We start from the raw sequence: 14,317 nt of genomic DNA on the forward strand, positions 1-14,317 counted from the left end.
CCAAAAATAATTTATAAAAGATACTGGCATTTTTATAGGACCACTTCTTGTATAAAGGTATTTAATTAGACACTTAGTCTTCTGACCTATAATATGTAACAGCAGGATTTTTTAAAAGTTGTTTTTAAGCAGGCACAGCGTCCAACTTATTTAATAACTCATTTAGCACAGAGATCTACCATTCAGAATGGATGCTGGTGGTCATAACACTGGACCAGGTCCTGAACTGCTCCTTCATGCTCCTTATTAGTTTCTGGATAATGGGAGGCCTGGGTGAATTGCAGGGATTCGATGGAATGGTAGTAGGCGGCACTCAGGTAATTGAGGCAATGGCTATTTATCAACAGATAGATTTTTTGCAATAATTTAACAACTGCGCATAGTTAGTGGTACATGGTCATATAAAATAAGCCCTGTGGTAGGCCTTTTTGTTACTTTTTTTCTTCTAGAAAAGAAATGGACAATAAAGAAATGGACGATAAAGACAAGTGAACTAAGAGACGTTTCACTCTGAGGAAGAGAGTAATTCTCCTATTTCATAGTGTTCTCAGGGATTAGACATAATCAATTTAAGCAAGGCCTGAAGCTTCTGCAATTGAGGAAGAAAATGCTTTTTAAGAAAAAACCATATTTCTTATGCAAATTTTACAAAAAGCAATAGGACTATATGAACACATTTCTAGAGTTCCTCCCAGAGGACCTAAAGCTCCAACTTCATTATCATCACTAAATCTTCCTCTGCTGATTGTCCAAAAGAAATTCCATAATTGATTGACTCTTTGAAAGATTCTCCTGTGCCCAATATAAATTTTAACCCTAGCAAACAGAGAAATTTATTAAAATCCAGAATTAACATTACATGTGACATTAACTATGTTTTTACATAGTAAACAGGAAAATAAATAGGTCAAGGCTGAAAATGAGATAATATATGCTTATTTTCCGATCCTACTCAATCCTTTTCAACTTGGCCAAAGATTATTCTTATAGCTTAGAATGGGGAACTCTATAGCACCCATAAGGCTGTCTCTTTCTCCCTCTGAAGTCTGTGTTTGAAATTCTTTCCTTATACAAATTGCTGTGGACTCACTTCAAGCACCAAACTAAAATTCAGCTTTCTCCGGCCATCAGGTGGATCTCTTGATATGACTCGCTGGGGGGTGAGGGTGATTTGTCTGCTTTCAGAAGGAGGAGGACTACTATTTTGACATCTGGAATAATGATTAAGAGGGTGAGGAGATGACTATAACATTGGCCTCCTGTCAATGCTTATAAAATATAAGTGATCAACCCTCACAGCACAGTAGAATCAACTGATGCTGGAGCCCATCCAGACGGATTAAACCAGAATCTTTGGGGTTGAGGCAGCAGCACTTTTAAAGGAGTAACTTAAAGTGGGTGATTCAAGGTGAGAAACACCACTATAAATTCATAGTACAAGCAAATAAAGTCAAAAGCTAAAACAGCAACAACAACCACCAACCTTTGTTTCATAAGGGAATATCTGAGACAGAACAGGCATAAGGAGTGTTACTTAAGTCTCTAAAACAAAGTCTAACCAAGTAAGGTACATTCTTTGGTACGTTGAGACCAGGCAGCTATGAAAGTTCAAAGAAAGTGAACACATGGAGTGAGCATGGGTATTTTGCAGCAAGCAGCTGCAGGTAGAGCACTGACAAGCAGCCCTTCAGGCAAAGGGGAGTCTGAAGAGCACAGAGGGATCAAGACAGTGTTCAGGGCATGCACCCACAGACTCTTTTGAGGCACACATGAGACATACCTTCCCCGAGGGAGGCTGAAGACTTAGGTGAGAATTTGCAGGGTCTTAAAAGTACCAGCCACATCACAAGGGGAGAAGGAAAGCCAGTGAAATTTGAGCTATTGATCCTGTTACCAAAGTGGTGATACTCTTCAATAATTGGTTTATACTTTAAATACTTTTATATCTTTAACATAATATTCACTATGTGCAGGTAACTCCATTGAAAAACAAATAAGGCTATCAAAGTTGAAGGCCATCAGTAACTATGAGGCTACTGTATAATATGAGCTGTCTGCATGAATAATAAACTGGATGGATGGATGGATGGACGGATGGATGGGAAAAATGCCAGAATTTGGGCAAGGACAAAGAGAGTAAGGCAAGAATCAGCAGCTACAATGAGAGCTGTAGAGTAACCAGAAAGCTGATTTTTAAACAATATAAGCAATGAGGTGTGAGGAATAGAACTTTCATATGAAGAATCTAAACACACTGCCAGGCGAAATGGCTCATACCTGTAATCTTAGCACTTTGGGAGGCTGACGCAGGTGAATCTGTACAGCCCAGGAATTTGAGTCCAGCCTGGGCAACACGGCGAAACCCCATCTCTACTAAAAATACAAAAATTAGGTGGGCACAGTGTTGAACGCCTGCAGCCCCAGCTGCTCAAGAGGCTGAGGTGGGAAGATCACCTGAGCCTGGGGAGGTTGAGGCTGAGGTGAGCCATGATGATGCCACTGCATTCCAGCCTGGGCAACAGAGTGAGATCCCATCTCAAAAATCAAAAAAAAAAAATTTAAAAAGAATCTAAACACATTATCTAAAAATGATTTGGAGTTTCAGACTTAAGAGCAATTATGAGAAATGAGTTTGACATCAAAATCTTAGAATTGCTGAGGAATTTTAATTCATGGAGACAATGGAATGTACCAGGATAGGTATATGACTTATTCTGGAAGACACAGACTATGTGGCTGCTATGCCTCACTAAGGGGAAATATATCTGAATGGTGCATGGGAAGGAGCCATCAATAGGTTCAAAGGAAAGACTGGAGGAATCAGAGAAGCCAGCACTTGCAGACTATTGCAGAGGAAGAGAGGAACTGGTGGGCCAGGACAGGGCATGAGAGCTGAGGGGTCCTGGAAAGGTCCTGAGAGGTGTGGGGGAAAGGGAGTAAAGAAAGTAAAGAATACAGGGGTAGAGAGACTATTTCCACAATACCCACCTCATAATTTTGCCCAAAGTCCACTTCTAAATTAAGAAGTGTACTTTTTCACATGTAAATAGAAATCTCTAGATGTTAACTTTATTTGGAATAATATAAGACATCCTTTGAATTATAAACTTCTCAGGCATTTTCAAGTCCCCAAGGAAAATGACTCAACCTTCAATATCTTCCCTACAACAAATGCGGATGGTGAAGCTCAGAAACAATCCTTCCACAGAGACAACATAGTTTCTTTTGCATTTATCTTTGGTCATTCAGCAGTTTGGAGATTTCTCAAAAGGCACTGAGGCATTAAGAAAATCCTCTTTTCACCAAATTCCTCTGTTCTCCCATGAAACTTTTCTGTTCTTTTAGAACACTTTAAAATTTCCTTGTTTCAGCATGTTAAAGAAAAGTGAAATTTAAGCGACTAAGTCAGCCTAGTGGGTCACCAATGCAAAATAACTGCAATCTGTTTCTCAGTTTATCAGGCTCCCTAAAGACCATTGAGTCCTATGCACAGCCATAACAGCTTCATCTTCAAATGCTCAGAAACATAGCCCAAAAATTAAAATGGGAGTTTAATTTATTCCTTCTTCTGTTCAACCCTTAATCTTTTTTCCAATGCTTTGCAAGCTGATTTACTTTAAATTGCAATTATCCTAAGAAGAAAATTATAAAGGAAAAAGAACAAGGTTCTCAACTTGGTGCAGTGGATCATGCCTGTAATCCCAGCATATTGGGAGGCCGAGGCGGAGGGATCACCTAAGGCCAGGAGTTCAAGACCAGCCTGGCCAACATGGGGAAACCCTGTCTCCACTAAAAATCCAAAAATTAGCTGGGCATGGTGGCGGGCACCTGTAATCCCAGATACTTGGGAGGCTGAGGCATGAGAATCGCTTGAATCTAGGAGGTGGAGGCTGCAGTGAGCTGCACTGCACTCCAGCCTATGTGATGGAGCACAACTCTGTCTCAAAAAAAAAAAAAAAAAAAAAAAAGAACAAGGATCTCTGTCATTAATTCTGCTTTCACCCTCTCCCTTTCTCATTTCCCACGTTCTATACGCCCTATCAAGCTCTGCCTTTTGAGTGTGGGGGCAGGGCAGAGTAGGGGAATCCTCACCCTACCAAGGCCTCTGATGACTACTTCTTCCACTAAGCTCCTGCACCACTGATTATTTTAACCATTCACTTTATACTGAGCATGTGTATTACAGTCACTATTACTGCATAACAAATAACCACAAAACTTTGTGGCTTAAAACCACTTTACTATGCTCCTGAATTCCGTAAGTCAAGAATTAAGATAGCACACAGCTTATCTGTGCTCCTCAATGCCTGGGCTTCCGCTGGGAATTACTCATGGGTTGGAGGCTGGAGTTCTCCAGACAGCACAACTGCTGCCATCATACTGGCTGCAGCAGAGAGATATGGCTGGGGCTTCATGCTCCATAGAGCCAGTGAGAGCCCTGCCCCTTCTGCATTGGGGCAGGAGCTCCCCAGATGTCTACCCAAACCGTGGCTGCAGACTCATGCATCCTGAATTCTTGCGGGCCCAGGAAGGCCCCCCTACCCTCACAGGCTCAGAAGTGCCTGCTCCCACTGCCTGGCTTCTCTCTGCTATGGGTGCCTGCTCCCACGACTGGTGGTGGATGCTGGCTCTCCCTCAGTGGGACTTGAGCTGGGGCTGTCAACTAAAGCAGCTGCTTGAGCTCTCCATGTGGCCTGGGCTCCCTTATAGCATGGTGGCCTTAGGGTAGTCTTTTTCTTTCCTGGGCGTTCATCTGCAAAAGCAAGACAGAAGCTACAATGCCTTTTATGACCTAGGCTCCATAACTATGCAGGCATTTCCTGTACATCTGTTGGTTACAAGTGAATCATTAAATCCAACCAGATTTAAAGGAAGGGACATACATCCCACCTCTCAACGGAGTGCCAAAGAACTTGTGGATATGTTTTAAATCCACCACAATGCGTTTCTCTGTGTAATTATTTCTTATGTATGTCCTGGCTTTTAAGCTTTATATTGTTTAAACTGATAAAATTTTCAGAAATAGCAAATAAAAATACAGAATTCCCCCACTAGATTTGAATTTCAGATGAATAGAACATTCTTTTACTATTAAAAAAAATTATTTGTTGTCTATCTGCAACTTAATTTTAACTGGATGGCCCAGTTAAATCCAACCCAAGCACATATCCCTGTGCTATGGGCATCAGAGAGGTTTAATTATGCCAGTTATTGACCCAAATGTAGTATCTGATTAGATTGCCAAATAATTACATGTACCAGATCTCTAGACTCCACTCCCTCCATTGCAATCATAAAAGTAAAATCACACATTCCACCTCCAGATCTTCAGTTTGCTACTTCAACATGACAGGAAAGTCCCTTGAAGCCTGGTCTAGGAGCACAATCCTACTTTACTCCCAGGATAAAAATTAATCCTTAAGTAAAAATTTTCAGATTTTAGAGTTTCCATCATTGTTAATTAGATTTGAACACTCTACAGCAAAGTTCTCTGAGGTTTTGAAAATAAAATTGGGTAGTTTTATAAGAGCTGACTATTAAAAAATAAGTAATACTATTTCAAAATACTCCTGCTTTTTTTTTTCATCATCAACACATTTCTCCTTCTGTACCAGTCTGTTGCAGAATATTCTTTTTCTGAAAGGTTTTTTTCAGGTTGCTTACTACAAAATTTTCAACAACAGAGAACCCATAGAGAGGACTCAAAATTATTGTAAGTTGTTTAGAAATCCCAAGCCTTGTTTATGCACCAAATACATAAAAGTACTATTACTGTTTTGTGGGAATTCACATTTTAATCTTCATATTTGTGTAGCTGAAAGAAAAATACTGAGTTGTCCACTTGGTTTCCTTCATGGAGAGAGCTGTTTTACTCATAAACATATCTTCAGGTTTGTTTACAAAAATTAGGTCTTTGGGGGATGGATTTAGATGACAAAGAAGAGTTTTAAAAGAAAAGTGCTCATAAAATGAAGAAACAAAATCAGAGGTTGGGCATGATTGACTTACTGAGTCAGGGTGAAAAGAAAAAAGTTCAGAAGAAGAGAAGCTAGCCCAGCCATGCATTGAAATACATGTCCCCTAAAAGAAAAGATGACCACTTTTTAAAAATACATAAAATGTTAAACAACGTGTGGTAGATTGTTTGCAAGTTGGCTCAATAATTCTTCTTCCTATATCCTTTACTTGATTATCCCCTACCCAACACTGATTCTGGGCTGGGCCTTCAGTCTTTCCTTGATCAATGGCAAATCTGACACAGGCAGAGATTTTTTAAGTGCTCCTATATTAAGAACATGTCTCTTCCTACTTTTCAGAACTTTGTGGCTGCTATCATGGTAAAAACCAAGGCTAGTCTGCTAAATAATAAAATATGGTCCAGTTGTTATGGGATCTGTGGGGTGTCACTTTTCTGGCCGGAAACCTCTGGCTGGTGGTGCCTTTGCCCACCTTTTGCTCAGGCCCAGCTTGTTCCACCCACCCAGCCAGCCTGGCAGGCTGCACTTGGATCACACTACCAGCATGGATCCCACATCTGCCAAGGGTGAGCCAGACGTGGAGCCGCAAGGGGTGTGTGAGCGATTGAGCGTAGGGTCCGGCCACTGCACACAGTCACACCGGCTGCTGCAGTGTAGCAGGCAGCCCCAGGTGCTGGCACAGGTGCCAGCTCTCTGCGAGGCTGCAGCTGGACCAGCTATACTGCAAGGAGCTTTCCCAGCTGGCACCAGGGAATGCAGCAGCACCCAGAAGCTCAGAGATTCCAAAAGCCATAGGGCCTCAAAGAGGGAGTCATGGCCCTGAATGAGGGAGTTCCCATGTCTAGGTTCCCCAAAGGGCCTTAGCTCTTCTCTTCACCAGCAATGTGGTGAGCAAGGGGTATGTTTCCGTCCTGTGTCTGTTACAGATCTTCTAGACTTGCCATTTGGTGGGCCCCAAGTTCTTGTCTTACAACCAGGAAGAATGAGGCACACAGACAAATGGAGGGTGAGCAAGATGAAGAGGAGCTTTACTGAGCAGTAGAGTAGCTCAGAGACCTGCTGTAGGCAGCTCCTTTCTGCAGCCAGGATGTTCCAACAAGCGTTCAGCCTTCAGCAGAGAGGCAGCGGCCCTGGGGTGGGTGGTTCCTCTCTGCTGGCAGCTCATCCCATCCTCTCTGCAGCTCTTAGCAGAGCGGAGACCCTGGAGTGGGAAGCTTCTCTCTGCTGCTGGTCATTCCATCATCTGCTCATCTTTGGCTGAGCCCGGGACTTTTATGGGCCCCAGAGAGGATGAAGTCACACCAACTGGTCCATGGGCAGCCATGGGTGGGCCCAGAGAAAGCACCACAAGTTCCCACTCCACTGCGTGGGACCGGCAGCCCAGCCCCCAGCCTTCAGGCCCTCCCTGGCCTAAAGGTAGGGTCTCACTGGGGACCTTCCCCCTTCCACCCAGGAATCTGCCTGCCTCCTGCTGCCATTCATGGTGCCCAGGTTCAGCCCCAACTTTGCTCCAAGATGGGAGCAGGCACTGACAGCAGGGAGAATCCAGGCAGAGGGAGCAGGCACTGCCGAGCCTGTGAGGGCAGGGGGGCCTTCCCAGGCCCCCAAGAGTGCAAGATGCGTGAGTCTGCAGCCACGGCTCGGGCAGCTGCAGCAACACCTGGGGAGCTTCTGCCCCAATTCAGAAGGGGCAGGGCTCTCACTGGCTCCATGAAGCATGAAGCCCCAGCCATGTGTCTCTGCTGCAGCCAGCGTTATGGCAGCGGTTGTGCTGTCTGGAGTGGCCACTGCCATCAGTCATCCCTATCACCCCAGTCAACATCCAACACCAACTGGTCAAATTAAAAGTAAAACCATTCTACAATAATCAGCCCTCAGATGGACATGTAACTACTTGGTCAACCCACAGATTCAGGAACAATAATAAAACGATTGTTAGCTTAAATTTCTCAGGTGGTTTCTCATGAAGCGAAAGCTAACAGATGCAAATATCTATTATCCAATTTTAAACTGTATACTGTACTATGATACAATCTTATTTTTTTGGTCCCACATATCCAATAAACATTTTCTAGACAATCAGCCCATGTTTGATGGTAATTTGGAAGCAGAATAAAATTGGGCAATGGCAGTAATTTAAAGATAGAATAGTGGGAGAACAGGTATGAGAAAGGAATTAATAGAGGAGAAGATAAATGGTACAACAAACAAAGAGGATAAAACAACATTAGAAACTCAGGCCAAGAATAAGCAGCTTTCGTGAAACTGAAGATATCAGAAGAGACATTGGGTTAGAGGTCGTAGCCAATTATGTTAAATGTAAGAATACAATATGAACTCAGTTGACCTAGGGAACATCTAAGAAGCTGACACTCAGGTTGCCCTAAAATACATAACACACACACATACATACATACATACATACATACATACATACATATATATCAGCTTGGTGGGGGAAGCTGATATACACTCTCTCCATGTGGTCATCTTTGACATTAATTTGAAAGGCAACTTGGCCAGAATTAAAGATGAACCCAGTTCATAGAATGACAAAAATCCTGGCTATAACTTAGGTGTGTTCTTCTATTGTTTCTAGAAATTCTCTCACCTTTCCTGTCTGTAAATAATTGTTTAGGAAAATATCATTAGTTTTGCTGATATTCACTCCCTAAAAATGGTATAACTGAGACCACATTGATTACTACTGGAGGTTAGCACAGAAGAGGTGAGTTGAACTTTTCTGTTTTTTGTTTTTGTTTTTGGAGATGGAGTCTCATTCTTTCACCCAGGCTGGAATGCAGTGGCGCCATCTCATTTCACTGCAACCTCCACCTCCCAGGTTCAAGCAATTCTCCCTGCCTCAGCCTCTTGAGTAGCTTGGATTACAGGCACCCGCCACCACGCCCCAGCTAATTTTGGTATTTTTTAGTAGAGACAGAGTTTTGCCATGTTGGCCAGGCTGGTCTTGAACTCCTGACCTCAGGTGATCCGCCCACCTTGGCCTCCCAAAGTGAGTTGAAGTTTATTAATAGTTGCAGAAGGCAGGTAAGAAGCTCAAGTAAAATGCAGACTGTGAGAGCGTAAAATAGAAAGTTAATTCTTTGGATGTTTACATTGAAATTTTAGTTTGCTCAACAAGATGTGGTATTAAGCTAAATTCCTTTTTTAAAAAAAAGAACTCAGGTCAACAAGAAACATTATCAAAAAATGTAAACTTTATACCAAGAAAGAACCAAAATATTAATAAATAATTTTAAAATTGCAGCAATTTAAACTCCTATAATTTCATAGAGTGATGTTTAGATTCCTCTTTCACTCTGAAATATCTCAACCTACTAATACTTCATTGGGTTAAAAGTAAACCCTTTTATAAAAGTGATATTTTATAAAATAAATTATATACTATTCCTAGAAATTTAGTTTTTAAAAAAATTTCATACACTTTTCCTAAAGTATACATGACTAGAACTATACAGGAAGTATTTACAAATTATGAAGATCTTACTGGAATACAAAAGAATAAGAATTTTAATTATATCTGAAAGTAATTATAATGAAATGTAAATAAAATTTTATTTTAATTTTTCATTTGGGATAATTCTAGTTAATTTGTAGTGTCTGTGCACTAAAATAGATATTCCATTTACATAGAGCAGTGCTTAGATAACCAGTCTAATTATTTGAGAGTTATCAGCACTTTAAGCCATTCCTAAACTAGCAATATAAATTTAATACATTACACAAAACATTTCAAGAGGAAATTTGCTATTTCTTGAACACTTCTTAGAATACTAACCGAATGATCTTAATTTTAAACATGCTGTCAATCATTATAATCACAGAAGACAGTCATATTCAGAGAAAAGGAAAAAAGTACTTCCCATGAAGAACTACTCAAAATGACAAAAGTAATCATTCGCTCAGTCCAAGGATATGGAGAATACAGTGGAAAGTTTATCGAAAAAGACAATCAATGAAAGAAGTTATAGGTTTTCAGAAATCAAAGTTTTCAAAAGATAGTCTATAGGTATTTTATTATTATCCCTAAGCATGCTACTACTGATTAATTTTAATTTCTGCATTTGTTGCTAATTGATGAGGAAAATGCATGCCGTATATATAAAACAGCCAATCCTGGTAAGAATTCACAGCATTCTAAGAAATTTAACCCAAGACAGTTTTGAAAGCCAGGTTATATTGGTTTTTTAAGTGTTTCATGATTGTTACTCTTTTTTTTACTCATAACGATTTACCAGGTATTTAGTATTATATGTCAGGTACTCTCAAAGAGTTTTTTCCACTCTAATGAAGAGAATAGAAACGTGAACCAAAGAAAGATATTTTCTTTCTAATGCTTCTTAAAGTGTGACTTAGTGTCCAGCTTCAGAATCACTTCATCAGTCTCTGGGTGGGGGCCTGAGGGGAGTGGATTTTTTTTTTTTAATCATGTTCCTTGGTGGATATTTTTCCTCGCTAAGATTCTAAAACCACTCACCTAAAAACTGAGAGCATTTGACCTTAACAATTCATTTCAAGCCCGTCTCCGCCCTGGGCCCTGCCCTGGTCCAATTAGGCCTACCGATGACAAGAGGCCCCTCCAATGCAGAAGGTGACCTCAAGCCCAATCTGTCTGTGGTACTACCCATCAGGGCTGCTAATCAAGTATTTCTGGTACTTTCCTCTTCCTACACTACCTGTTCCCTCACAGCTAGTTGTGACCCTGTGATTAGTAGTGGCATATGAGATGTAAACAGAAGTCATTCCTGGCAGAGGTGTCATTCCAGCCAGAGGCTTTAAAAGCTAAAGCATTTCCATATCGTTTTCTAAATTCCTTCATAACTGTGGAAACACAGGGATGGATTCTCCCTCAGTCCTTGAGTAAGGACAATGTGGAGCACATCTCCAACTGATGGCCTCGTGAAATATGGGTAAGAAATAAACCTGGTTTTTAAGTCATTAAGACATTTAAGTTTGCTTGTTTCCACTACCCGGATGGCTACATAACCACACCAGCTACATGAAGTACAAAAAGTCATCAATCCATTGATCCAGAGTAAAGGGAGAACTTTCAAACCTCTCTGTTATCCCCTCCTAAATTTCACCCAAGCATCATAGTCAAATTGTGTCCCTGAGTATTCCACAAATCCAGAGCTGCTCACCAAGGGTGGAGTAAAAAGAGAGGAAGGAGTATCTTTGAACTAAATGTTAATGTGAACTGTACTTGTGATGGGAATTACATTTTAGAACCAAAATTCCAATTAAACACACCTGCACATACACACACCAGAACGTCTCAACGATGTCACATCTTCCAGCTCTCATATTTTTTTAATGCTTCCAAGGCCTATCTGATTTTCAGACTTATCTCCTGTTACTTTCTCAATAGGATATCATGCCATTACTGTTCAATAGGATACCATGCCATTACTGTCACTTAATGACATTTGACTTTATTACAATGACTGTGGAAGATAGGTATGAAATATAACTCTATAGCACTGTCGCAGAAAGAATAAATTACTCCCCAAGGTATGTATGTATGTATGTATGTATGTAGTTATTTATTTATTTTTGAGATGGAGTCTCACCCTATTGCCCAGGCTGGAATGCAATGGCGCAATCTCAGCTCACTGCAACCTCTGCCTCCCGGGTTCGAGTGACTCTCCTGCCTCAACCTCCCGAGTAGCCGGGATTACAGGCATATGCCACCATGCCTGGCTAACTTTTTGTATCTTTAGTAGAGACGGGGTTTCACCATGTTGGCCAGGTGGTCTCAAACTCCTGACCTCGTGATCCGCCCGCCTTGGCCTCCCAAAATGCTGGGATTACAGGTGTGAGCCACTGTGCCCAGCCTCCCAAGGTATTTATATAATGAAAATTCAAACCCAGTTTTTTTCACTCATTCAATTATTTAACAAATATTTATATCTACTGAGGATACGGCAATGAACAAAACAGACAAAAATCCATGCCCTGTGGAGGTTATAATGTAGAAAAAGAAGACAAGAAATAAACGAATAAGCGTATCATATAACATACCAGCAGGTCATAAATACCATGAAATTAGTAAAACAAAAATTGTATATCTAAGTTTTCAGAGTGAAAGTGTCTTGCTTTTCTAAATAGAGTGGAAAAGGAAAGTATTCATGAGAAAACGGCACTGAAGGAATGGAAGGCCACATACTGACAGCAGAGGGGAAGGTTTTCAGGAAAAGGGAAGAGCAAGTACAAAGGTGTCACCAAAATGCCAGTGATTCAGTCCAGGTCCTGCTGCTCACTGTGCAGAAAGCCTGTCACTGAGACAATACGCATTGCCAGAGAAGAAGGCACTGCAGCTGAGGAGACGGGAGACCAGTCTCAAATCCATCTCCCTGATGGTCTAGAATTAAGAGTTTAAATGGCAGAAAAGAAATGTAACTATATGCAGGAAAAAAAAAAAAAAAACAGGATTTAGGGATGAGTAAGAAAGGAATTGGTCAACCAGAAGCAGGTGGTTAGTTGGGCAATTATGATGGGTGTTGGGTCTAGTGTCTCATCGTCCAGATGTGGTGATCTGGTAAGTTTCAGTTCCTTGATACTATTTGGGAGGCCTGATGGTTGGTCTTCTGAGAAAGCAACTCACATAAGATAATTGTAACTTTCTCAAGTTTTAAGATTGGGAGGGCCAATTTCTATGTTTATTCAAAATAAACCATAAATAACAGTTCTATAGGACAATTGGGCCGGTTTCAAAGGCAGGAAAGCCAAAGTATGCCTGGATTGTTCGAGGAACAGCACTTTAAGTACACTTAAAATGAGTGCATTTCACTATACAGTTGTCTCCCGTTATAGTGGGTGATTGGTTCCAGAACCCCCGCGTATACCAAAATTCACGCAAACTCAAGGCCCCAGGTCAGAACTACAGAACCTAGATACATGTGAATAGTCAACCCTCCCTATACTGGAGTTTCACATCAATTAATACTGTATTTTCCATCCACATTTGGTTGAAAAAAGTTTATGTACGAGACCCATGAAGTTCAAACCCATGTTGTTCAGGGGTCAACTGCATGTAAATTTACTTTTATGTAAATAAAGCTGATGTTTTTAAAATAAAATAAAATAAAATAAAATAAAAGGTTCATATTACAGGATGAGTTCTTATAGAAGCAGATTCTAACAAGCACTTTACAGCACATGATGTTACTTAGGAAGTGACCTTGGGAACAGCACCTATGGAAGGGGGAGGAACTAAGTGAGAGTGAATAAAGGGAGAAGGCACATTGGGACTTCAGGCCAAAACACAGCCTCTGCAGACTCCATGAGGACTAACAAGACCCTTCAGAGTTATCGTACATTTGGCAAAAATGACCAGGCATTTATACCTCCACTTGTATCAGTCACTCAGCATGGGCTGAGTCCTGGGAAGGGGGTATTGGGACTAAGAAAACAATACCCCCAAAAGAAGCCTTCAAAAACAGCCTCAGAAGCAGGAGTTTCCTTCGACCTTCTCCTGCCCTCCTGTCTCTCAGTCCCATTCTCCCCTGAGGCTAGCCATAGAAACTAGAATCCCTCTTCTCCAAGAGGGGTGGGGTTGTGGGGTTATAGAAACCAGGACCCCTTTTCCCTGAAAACCTAAAAATACTACTGTAACTTTTCTGCCACTTTTCTGTGGAAAAAACTTACCATAAAGAAATTATCTGACCTACCTTGTTTGACTGTAGGTCATGATGAGAGGTGACAGCAAGCTGGCAGCGCTCGCAGCCCTCTCTCGCTCTCGGTGCCTCCTCGGCCTTGGCCCCCACCCTGGCTTCAGCCCGCAGCTGCACTGTGGGAGCCCCTTTCTAGGCTGGCCAAGGCCGGAGCCGGCTCCCTCAGCTTGGGAGGAGGTGCGCAGGCAGAGGCGCCGGCGGGAACCGGGGCTGCGCCCGGCGCTTGCGGGCCAGCGCGAGTTCCGGGTGGGCGTGGACTCCGCAGCCCAGCACTCGGAGCGGCGCCGAACCGAGCAGTGAGGGGCTCAGCACCTGGGCCAGCAGCTGCTGTGCTCAATTTCTCGCCGGTCCTTAGCTCCCTCCCCACATGGCAGGGCTTGGGACCTGCAGCCCGCCATGCCTCAGCCTCCGCCGTGGGCTCCTGCGCCGCCATAGCCTCCCCGACGAGCGCTGCCCCCTGCTCCAGGGCGCCCAGTCCCATCGACCGCGCAAGAGCTGAGTGCGGCTGCAGGGCGCGGGACTGGCAGGCAGCTCCACCTGCGCCTCCACCTGCGCCTCCACCTGCGCCTCCATCTGCGCCTCCACTTAACTGCTTGAAGTAGCAGATTTCAGAACCCTGGGATTCATAGACTCTTAGAAAAGTAT

General features: G+C 42.3%; 1 protein-coding gene across 4 annotated transcripts in view; it reads right to left on the reverse strand.

Moving 5' to 3' along the window:
* Positions 1-13,824, reverse strand: part of PDE1A (phosphodiesterase 1A) — a 481,643-nt gene extending 467,819 nt beyond the window's left edge. For all 4 annotated transcript variants that reach the window (XR_008659593.2, XM_055289921.1, XM_055289923.2 and 1 more), the window contains exon 1: positions 13,670-13,824. Coding sequence is in view for 3 of the 4 variants with exons in the window: in XM_055289921.1 (XP_055145896.1) it covers positions 13,670-13,689 (20 nt within the window). In the remaining variant the exon portion in view is untranslated. The remainder of the gene's footprint in view (positions 1-13,669) is intronic.
* Between the last annotated feature and the right edge of the window lie 493 nt (positions 13,825-14,317).

Source organism: Symphalangus syndactylus, chromosome 8 (genome assembly GCF_028878055.3).
Source record: "Symphalangus syndactylus isolate Jambi chromosome 8, NHGRI_mSymSyn1-v2.1_pri, whole genome shotgun sequence".
NCBI classification, from domain to species: domain Eukaryota; kingdom Metazoa; phylum Chordata; class Mammalia; order Primates; family Hylobatidae; genus Symphalangus; species Symphalangus syndactylus.